The 9,905-nt window shown below is 28.2% G+C and overlaps 2 protein-coding genes across 2 annotated transcripts in view; both read right to left on the reverse strand.

Moving 5' to 3' along the window:
* LOC126842387 (uncharacterized) overlaps nt 1-9,905 on the reverse strand; it is a 160,593-nt gene that overhangs the window by 130,504 nt on the left and 20,184 nt on the right. The window lies entirely within an intron of this gene.
* On the reverse strand, nt 3,180-8,189 carry LOC126842393 (dolichyldiphosphatase 1-like). Its single transcript, XM_050579386.1, has 6 exons — nt 7,554-8,189; nt 6,170-6,270; nt 5,759-5,937; nt 5,588-5,686; nt 5,368-5,496; nt 3,180-3,683 (listed from the first exon to the last, which is right to left on the reverse strand). Exons 1-6 carry the CDS (start codon nt 7,636-7,638, stop codon nt 3,548-3,550), a joined length of 729 nt encoding a protein of 242 aa, XP_050435343.1. The 5' UTR covers nt 7,639-8,189; the 3' UTR covers nt 3,180-3,547.

Below are 9,905 nucleotides of genomic sequence, written 5' to 3' on the forward strand. Positions count from 1 at the left end.
ATTGTAAAACTGACACAAACCCATTTACCTTTGTATTTTTATAGCTCCATTATTTGCCAGGGCGGTACCATTTCGGCTGTTCAAAGCGCTATTATATGTTTAAGAATTGAATTATTTTCAAAAGAAGAATATATCGACAACCAGGTTTGAACGATTTTTATTTTTTTTTTTTAAATATTACATTTTAAGTATAAAGTATTCGCATAAGTAGAGAAAATATCCTAGGTCATATTATGTTGAACAGGTATAACGGTTAGGTCCCGAAGTTTTGAAATTGGTTTTTCGCTATTTTCTTAAAACATTTCCGACTTGACAAAAAATTTACATCCGAACAATTTTGTTAAACGTTTAATTCACTATAGAAAAGATCTTTTGACCGTTTCCCCCAAAAACCAATATTTTCTTTAATAATTAGCGAAAATGCATTTGGGTAGTTTACATTTTTAAGCCATGATGAACTGACTATTATTTATACTGTTCTGTATTGTACCTATTATTCATAGGCATATTAAATTCAAATAAAAAATTAAAGCTTACACGGTAAATACAGTTATCACACAAAAATGTTCTTCTCATTTGAACGCCATATAAATGTTATACCTACCTCCTATATGTACATTATTACTATTAGCTGTGTATAGTTTTTGTTTACATTGGAAGAGACCTTTTTGCTTATACATTCTGTGGTATATACCTATAGGATATCGGTGTAACAGACTTATGTTGTAATATATATATTTATACAAATAAATTCTCGCTGAATTATAAATATAAATATACATTGATTTAACAATAACTGTACGCGCTTACTATTTAGTTTGTTTGACCAATTACTATTTGTTGACCAATGCTTGGTACATAAATAAAAGATTTAATAAAGAAGAAGAGCGCTTGATAATTATAATATAATATGTATTTCATCTTTAGCAGTCGTGTCTAATCAAATAGAATAACGCAAAATCATAATAGTCGGTTTATAGCGAAAAATGTAAACTACCCTTTGCGCGTTGCTAATTATTTAAGAAAATATCGGTTTTGGGAGAAACGGTTAAAAGATCTTTTTTGTAGTAAATTAAACATTCAACAAAATTGTATAGGTGTACATTTTTTGTCGAGTTGAAATTTTTTAAGAAAATAGCGAAAAACAAATTTTTCTCATAGAACGGGCGTAGTTTTAGTACCTATGTTAATAAGTACCCTAAAATGAACAGTTGGACTTTGGTTAATATGGAATAATTTAGTTCTCTGGTGATTATATCAACGTTGTTCTAAAATAAATTAAAATAGGTATAACGTTATTGGAAAGTATTTTTTTTTTAAGAAAAACATAGGTTATTGCTAAAACAATATTATGGCTATTTAAAAAAAAATAATATTAAAATAAAAAAGTAGTTTTATGATCAAATATTATAGTATAAAGTTAGTAGGGTAAATTATAAAAAAATAATTCTGAGGAGTTTTGGCGAAAGTGGCAGGAGGTACCTACTTAATGTGAAGTATTTTTTATTTGTGCACATTACTCAATTGCATTCTACTTTCCATCCTAAGTTTTAAAATCTGAGCAAATTATTCTTCATTTTCGATTAAAAAAAAATTCAAGAAAATATGTACAATATTTTACTACAATAATTTAAGTTTCAAAAGTTTATAGCGCTATGAAAATAAATATCCAAAGGCATAATATAAAGTTTAAACTCCAAATCCAAACCTTGTTAATTACGCAGCATGAAACTTTAAGTTAATAAAACACAATTTTTGTTTACTATTTTTTTTTTCAATCCTTAGATTGGTTAAGTGACATACACTCTGCTCGTCTCTATCCATCACAACATGTGATGGATAAATATTAATTTAATAATAATATTTTGGTTGAAAAAAAAATATGGCTCATTTGAAAAATAAAAAATAAATTGAATACATAGTTTTTCTTATTCTTACAATGCTACAGAAAAGCACAATATATTAGAATACACCCTTTGGTGTCTTGGAGATTATTACAGAGGGGAAAGCAGAGACTATGTCCCTCCCTATAGGTTTTTAAGCTAACGAAAATCCCAAATTGATACATAATATGCATATATACTTATATTATAGACATTTTTAACGTTAGAGTGATGTGTATAGAGGTAGCAGAAGTATCATTTGACAACTTAAATAATATTATACTTGTATTGCCTAACAAAGAAAAGTGGAATGTATTGTTTTCTCAATAAAATCACTGTGGGAGGGTTTCTGAGGTTTTTTTAGTTATTATTTCTTTTATGAGCCCATCCTAATGTGAAACCAAAAATGCCGGTTAGTTACATAAAGTCATTAGTTTACAAAAAAAAAAAAGCCTTAATAACATTAATGGTAAATCTGACAGAAATAATATGATTTCACAATAGTTCAGTCAGCATCCAAAGTTACAATTTGTTTTTTTAATTGCTAAAGATATTGACATTGTTAAAAAAAAAAAAAATGTAATACCATGGAGGTTCGAAATGTTATTTAAACATACAATTGAATTTATAAAAACGTTCATGTTCTGTAGGAAATAATTTTTAATAAATATAAGTATTAACTCTGGGCCTAATTTGATTAACAAAGCTAAAATATAGGTAAGAATCATTATTTTTATATTTAACATTTAAAAAAAAAATAATATTTTTATTATCCATTTTTGCAAGTTAAAAAAAAAACAAAGCTAAAAATTCAAGTATATTTTTGACGGTGAAATATAAATATCGAGGCATAACTTAAAAATCACAAGGTTTTTGTTTAATTAGTTTATCAAATTTAAGATACTCACTTTTAAACATTAAAATATTGATTCTTTGCAACTTGGATAAATGTACTAAAAATTGTCTTAAAACTAACCTATTTTTTTCAGCTTCATAAATTGAAGATTTTCCGATGATAGATTTTTGTCTGTTTAATTTTTAAATCAACATCTCAACTTGGATAGGTAACTCGATTTGTTTTTAAACGAAAATGTCTTGTAAATATTAATGATGTGATTAAAAGTAAATATAAATTAAAAGTTAACAAGTTAAAAAAAAAAATTTTAATTTAAAGATAGTATAACAATAATAAAACTAATATTTATCCACACTGTTGTTTAGATTATTACAATAATAAAATAATTTTACATTATTTGGACACATATTTATTTTTAAAAAAAATGTATAATTTTGTACCTAATTTATTATTTTTAAGAAATGAGGTTAAAAAAAAAAAGAAATACATTTACTATTCGATTATAAATAAATAACAGTTGGGTAAAAATGTTATTCACTTTTCATAATACATTTTATGAACATAAATATACAAGTATATAATAGTAATAATAAATTATGTGCTACAAAACGAGGTAAAGACAATGTAATATTATGGTTTAAAGCGTTGTTCGGTCGTTAACCGCTAAGTGTAATAATTTTTGAATAAATAGAAAATGCAAACAATATTATTAGTTGTTTTTATGTGTATGTTAATAAAACAGAACGTAGGGGTGGACATATATTATTTCATCTAGGTCAGTCACTCCATTCATCAATCACAGCCTTAGTCATTGTGACTTGAGCGATACCGATTTACGTCGTCTGGCTCTCGCTCTGGCCTCGTGTCGAATGTTCGTGTACTCGAACCACAATATGTTCGGAATCAATGTCGTATCTCTCAGAAGAAGAAATTCAGAAATTTTCCTGTTGGCAAAAATAATCAATTAATCGTTTTTTTTTATTAACACATTAAAACATTATCACATTTTATACATTTTTTTTTTTTTAATCTAGAAAGCGTTATTTGAATATAATTACACTTCACGTCGGGTAGGCGTAGTCTAAGGCCGTGTGCACGTTGGAGACCATTGAAATCCTAGCAGGGTCGGTCAAAATAAAGCCCTATTGATTTTTTCAATATTAACACAATCGACCGGAATTTAAAAAAAACCTAGTCAGCCTAACCCAACAGATTGAGAACATATTGTAATGTACCATTGAACAACAATAGTGTTTAATAATTTTACATGTGGTTATTTAACTTTTGGTTATTTTAATAAAAACAATTTCTCATATATCTTTTAATAACACTTATTCAGTTAACTTTTTAAAGGTCAATCGTGAAATATTTGATTTAGATTTAAGTATTGTAAACTTAGTCAGTTAAAAGTGATAAAAAAAAAAATTGATTTATATCAAAGCGTGTCCAGTAGTTTTTAAAACATATCCATAACTATTTGGTGTAAGTGACACAACGCTCTCAATTTTAATAAAACTTAATTTATCCGTCAAATTTTACAACCTTTTTTAAAAATATTAATATTTTAATGGTTAAAAACAATTTTATTTAATCATAAACATATTGTAAAAATATATAAGTAATTATATTTGATATAAAAAAAAATGTGTTTTTACTGTTGTCAATGTAAACTTATTATAATATATACTTTTTTTCTATTCTTTAACCTTTAAAAAAAAATGTTATAGTCAATACAATTTTTTTTTTATCATACGAGTTTATGAAAGTACACAACATATTAGTAAAAATTAGAAATACATATTTTTTTTTCATTCAAGTACCATAATATTAATTTTGATTTAAATAATAATACTATTTAATCAACGGTTTGATAAAAAATACTTTTTTTTTTAAAGCGGTTGTTGTTTACGTCAATAAGACCTGGTAAGGTTTACATTTTGTTTTTTTTTTACTCATTACTTAAGTACCAAAATTACTGGTCATCTATAATTTCAGTTTAGTGCAATTAATTTATTATACCAACGACGAGATATCATTTTTTTCTCTTTACCATTATATATTTTTTAATTCCGTTGTTAGTATAAAAATTAAACAAACATAAACCAAATGAAATTCGTTTTTTTTTTTTATCTCTTCAAAAGTAATGAAAGTGTCGTGTCCGGCAAATAACCTTTTAACCATCAACACGTTGATAAATAAGATGTATAATGATTTTAAATAAAACGAAAATTATTTTTTCTACATAGAAATATGATTTCTCCCTAGAACAATCAAACGGAAGTAGTTTACAATACGTTGTTATTCATTATTATTATACTTGTATAAAATTTTACAATTTAAAACTTATATTTGCTAGTTTTCTAGTTACTTTATTTTTAAGTTTACCCGTTTTACTTATAACGTTATTCAAGTATTTTTATTTTAATTAGTTTGTTTATTGTTTTAATTAAAAAAAAAAATTGATCATAATGCACATGTTATTATTATATACACCACTAGAAAATATTTTGCAAACGCTTGTCACCAAACGTCGTTGTCTAGCGTGCACGTAACCTAAGTACAACTCGAAACACGGTGCTTGCGTAGAAACCAAAACGCTTAGTTCACGTCGTAATCTGTAAAACGTACCAAGACGTGACGACTGGAAAATACGGAGTCAACACAATGTCGATGATGGCGAACCACCAGGTGCCGATGAACAGGCCGACCAATCCGCCAAAGATCACTTGTTTCCACGAGTGATACTGAAGGTAAATTCTAAAAAAAAAAAAAAAAATGATATGCTTAAGTACGCCGCATAACGTGCGGCAATGAAAAACAACGTCGTACGAGTTACGCGAAACCTTACCTGCTGTACGACACTATGCAAGCGACAATTATACAAGTCACGACGGCGGCCACTTTCCAGAAAAACTCTTTGAACGCTGTGCTGTTGGCGTATTGCAATCTGAAAAAAAAATATATATATAGAGTAAAAATATTATATCTATTTAGTTTGAATATTATTTTTTTTCTCTACCTGATAAACGAGAAGAAAAACATGTACGATGCAAAAAACCACATGAACTGTGAATGGGCAGATGGCATACCGTATTCTGAGTACAAAGAATTCCTGGCCAGAGGTCTGGGTTCTTGCAAAATATGTTTGAGTATATAGTTGCAAATCTCGTTGATGACTACGCCTATGAAAAATGTAATCTAAAAAAAAAAAAAAAACCAAGTTAGTTAATTGGTAAAATATGATTTTTTTCGACTATGTCCGTTTGATATTGACGGAAGAAACTCAAAAGGTGGAAACGAGAAATCAAAGCTATATATTTTTACATTTTATAGTGCGGCAAATTTCACTCGCCGCCTTAACACAAATATTTATCTATATTTTTACGCGAAACATATATATACATTTATTTTATAATAATTAATATCTTACCGTATGCAAGTCTCTACGAAACAGTATCAGCGTAAGAAAACCAGACAGAATGACAAATGGTGTTAAACTGAACAAAGCGAGTAGTTTTCCTAAGAAATTACCTGAAAAAAAACAAAATCAACATTTATTAAATATAAATATTTAATAGCTAAAAAACATAATTTAAAACTGTTTTTTTTAAAACTTTAACATTTGTCAATTGTAGAGAGAATAAATAGAGAATCATAGATAATAAATAATATGAAAACTTTACTGCTCAAATATAACTTTAATAAGTATATTTATACTTTTTTTTTGCCATTTTTATGTCTTTACTTTGGCACACACAATCGCAAAAATCGACAGTTTTTACAGCTTTACCAAAAAACCTAACGAAAATTCTCATGTCGCAAGCTGTTATCACAAGCTCCAGCTTCGACTCCGTCTCCAACTTTTTTAACAATTACCTCCAATACGAGTAGGTGTTCTCTAGGTTTGATTTCGGTCTTTTACTGCGTGATATTAATGTTAGCCAAATATTGCCATTTAAAATCGCACGTATTTACCTTTGTTGTCGTTCGTTTTAAAAGCGAGCGCATATCGTATAGTCTGTCTATTGAAACAGTCATCGACTAGCGTCTAGCAAACACTTTCGAGTGTCTGTGTTTGTTTTGCTCTACGAAGGGCAAAACACTAAGGAAAAAATATCTATTATCGACTGATAATAACTTAATTGGATGTTACGACAAAAACGTTGGTGTTTGTAAAGTCCTCAAAAAAATGATGTACACAAAATCAAACTAAGATGATTAATTGTAAACAATTACCACAAAACTTGTAATGTGTAAATAAAATTCACTACTGATGTTAATAAAAAAAAAAACCAAAAATTAATTTATGCTGTTATCAAAGTTTTTGGAGATCATTTACAAAGAAATAATTGTAATTTGTTTTTGTAACTTTGACAGTAACAGTCGGCAGCAAATTTTCCCATATTATATTATAACCCATCTATTACATCTTGAAATACTTATTTGTTTCTCAAATATTGTTTGGAAATATAATAACTGTAAACTACATTTATAATTTGTTCGTTGGTCGTCTTACACTATTGTCACTTGCCTAAACCAAACACTTGAGATTTTAATTTTAAACGGGATTGACGGCTCTTTTGTTTTTTCTATAGCTCCCAATTCTTAGCCATTACGTTTGCATGGCTGCCCCCCCCGCTCAAGATGTACTGGATGGGCCACAGACTGCAAATAATAAAAAAAAAAAAAGGAAAAGAGTGCACAAATAGTCATGATACTTAAGCTCTATTTAAAAAGTACGTTAGTTTTAATATTTTTTTGTTAACAGGAACAGGAATGAAAAGTAAAAAATAATAGTATAGTGATTGATTTACCTTTAGGGTATTCGACAAACGTCAGAGACAACGGTACCCAATCTGTGGACGTGTCGTAAGCACAAGTGTTATCGTTGTCGGTCATTTTGTGGGCAGCGCATTAACGATTCTAATCGAAAGTGGTGCGCATGATATTCCAGTTAGATTTGAAATTCACACCGCCGACTTAACGCGGGCAATAATAATAATACTTAATAATTGTATAGAAACATAATAATAATTCTTGGGAAGAAAAAAAACGCACACACACGCGCACGAGTTTCGACGATAAGAACAAAATTCGAATTCCACAATAATAATTATTATTAAATGGCGCTTACGCGGTGGTAAAGTACACGGATTTTATAGTTGCCGATTATCGTCGAGGGCACGTATTTTTCGATAAAGCATTTTTTTTTGCCGTTTTGTTCCGGTAACACTAATATTATATTGGTCGATAAAATTTTAAAAAAATCGTGTACACGGTATAGTAGAGTGATACGTTTAATTATTGCAGATTACATAAGTTTATTGCTGTTGCGAACACGAATATTATTTGAGCCGCGATGGAGTGTAATTTATTAACAAAATTAAATTAAAATATAATAATATAACATATATTATTTCAACATTGTTTACATTGTCATTTGTCGAGGACGCCAGCGCCTACCGAAATGTGATAACAACAATAACTGATAACAGTGAACGGCGGCTGATTGGTCAAACGAGTGGCCCTTTTTGTGCGGGTGGGCGGGGGCGAGGGGAGAGTACCTAGCAAGTAGCTGTTCTGGTTAAGACAGAAAATCATTAAACATCCCAATAGTCCAGAGTTGCAAAGTGATTGTATACATATATATATATATATATGAATGTTTGTTATATTTTGAATTTAAATAGTTAATTTGTATATCTTGTCGAAACATACAGAATTCACATTTTAAGGTATAATAATTAATATCAAATATGTATTATTTTTATGTATACACATAAAACCAAAAAAAAAATGTGCCCAAGGGTTTGCTCTGTAGTGTACTGTCTGTAGAGTCTGTCTCTAGAACTACCATTTTTACATGGAACTATTGTTTATTTCTAAAGAGTAAATATCTAATTAAATAATCAACTAGAATTAAAAAAAAATAATCATCCGGAATCGGTAAGTATTTGGTAAATATGTAATATATTTACAATGTCTACATAATTAGGTATAATGTAATATAGGTACTAAATTAAATTAATATTTGTTTAGAACGTTTAAAATAAAAAAAACAATGTTTTCAACAAGTTTAAAACATAATTTTGAAATTTTATTAAAAACAGTTTAAAACATGAAAAACATAGTTTTATACAAAAATAAAAACTGTTAATTTTGCAACTCTACCCAATACTTATATTTAAGTAATAAGGAAACGTTTCAGTTCAAAAACATAACACAAAGGGTCCAACAAAATGATAGCCCCTCTGTCCATTTTGAAGGATTAAAGTATAGGCAATTATTTTTTTGGAAGCTCTTGATTTAATGGTTAAAACTGTGATTTTTAATAATTATTAGTTTGGCAAATATCAATTTTCTCGGATTATCACAGCATCATTGACGGTGATTTAAAAATAATTAAGCACTAAATAAAAATAGTAGAACGGTTTTTTTACATATTTAAAATAACGAGAACTTTATTTAGGTTCTCTCTGTCGGTTTTTTTCTACCTCTTAGAAATGCAGGAAACGGATTAATTTTTTTATTATGTAAAAAAATTCGGTTTTAATATTGAAAAAAAAAATTGCAAATTTAATTTGCTTGATTACAAGAAACGGACAATTTTAAATGAAAATCGGCTTCTTACACAGTAAAGTGTAGCCAAAGAACTAGAATCTCTTTAACAGTCGAAATTGTGTCTATCTAGCTTTTTGGTCTGAAATAAAACCAAAAATATGGCTTCTACTGATAGACAAAAATTATTTAAATTAAAAATAACACCTTAAAGCTTAACATACAAATCAACCGGTAAACTTTTTCGCTTGATCGGAATTTATTAAAACCAAATATTGCCTATACGAAACTCCTTAAAAACAGACCGCAATCCCGTTAAGTAAAAGACGTTACCCCTATTCATTAAGGAGTTAGTTATAGGCAATTTTTTTGCAAAATCTTAACATAAAGGTTAAACTGTGCTGTGTAATATTATTATTAGCTCAGTGACTATGCTTGTGGGCGATTGAAAATATTTTTTTTTAATTTAAACATATCCAAAAAAGGTACCCTACAAAATGATTGCAGTGCCAAAACATCTATGTAGCGTTTTTTCTTATTTGATATGTTGAAAAACGCATACCCGGTTGGAAATCTTGTCCTCGATCCTCTGTGGATGTTTTATCTCA

Source organism: Adelges cooleyi, unplaced genomic scaffold (genome assembly GCF_023614345.1).
Source record: "Adelges cooleyi isolate 19-005CV unplaced genomic scaffold, UGA_ACOO_1.1 ACOO_flye_CR_arks_rails_tigmint_CR_PRNA_519, whole genome shotgun sequence".
Classification (NCBI taxonomy): domain Eukaryota; kingdom Metazoa; phylum Arthropoda; class Insecta; order Hemiptera; family Adelgidae; genus Adelges; species Adelges cooleyi.

Coding starts and splice junctions, on each gene's coding strand:
- LOC126842393 (XM_050579386.1), bottom strand. CDS start 7,638: ATGACCGACAACGATAACACTTGTGCTTACGACACGTCCACAGATTGG. Junction 5,938..6,169: donor TTCGTAGAGACTTGCATACG/GTAAGATATTAA, acceptor TTTTTTTTTTAG/ATTACATTTTTCATAGGCGT. Junction 3,684..5,367: donor TTTCCAGTCGTCACGTCTTG/GTACGTTTTACA, acceptor TTTTGCCAACAG/GAAAATTTCTGAATTTCTTC.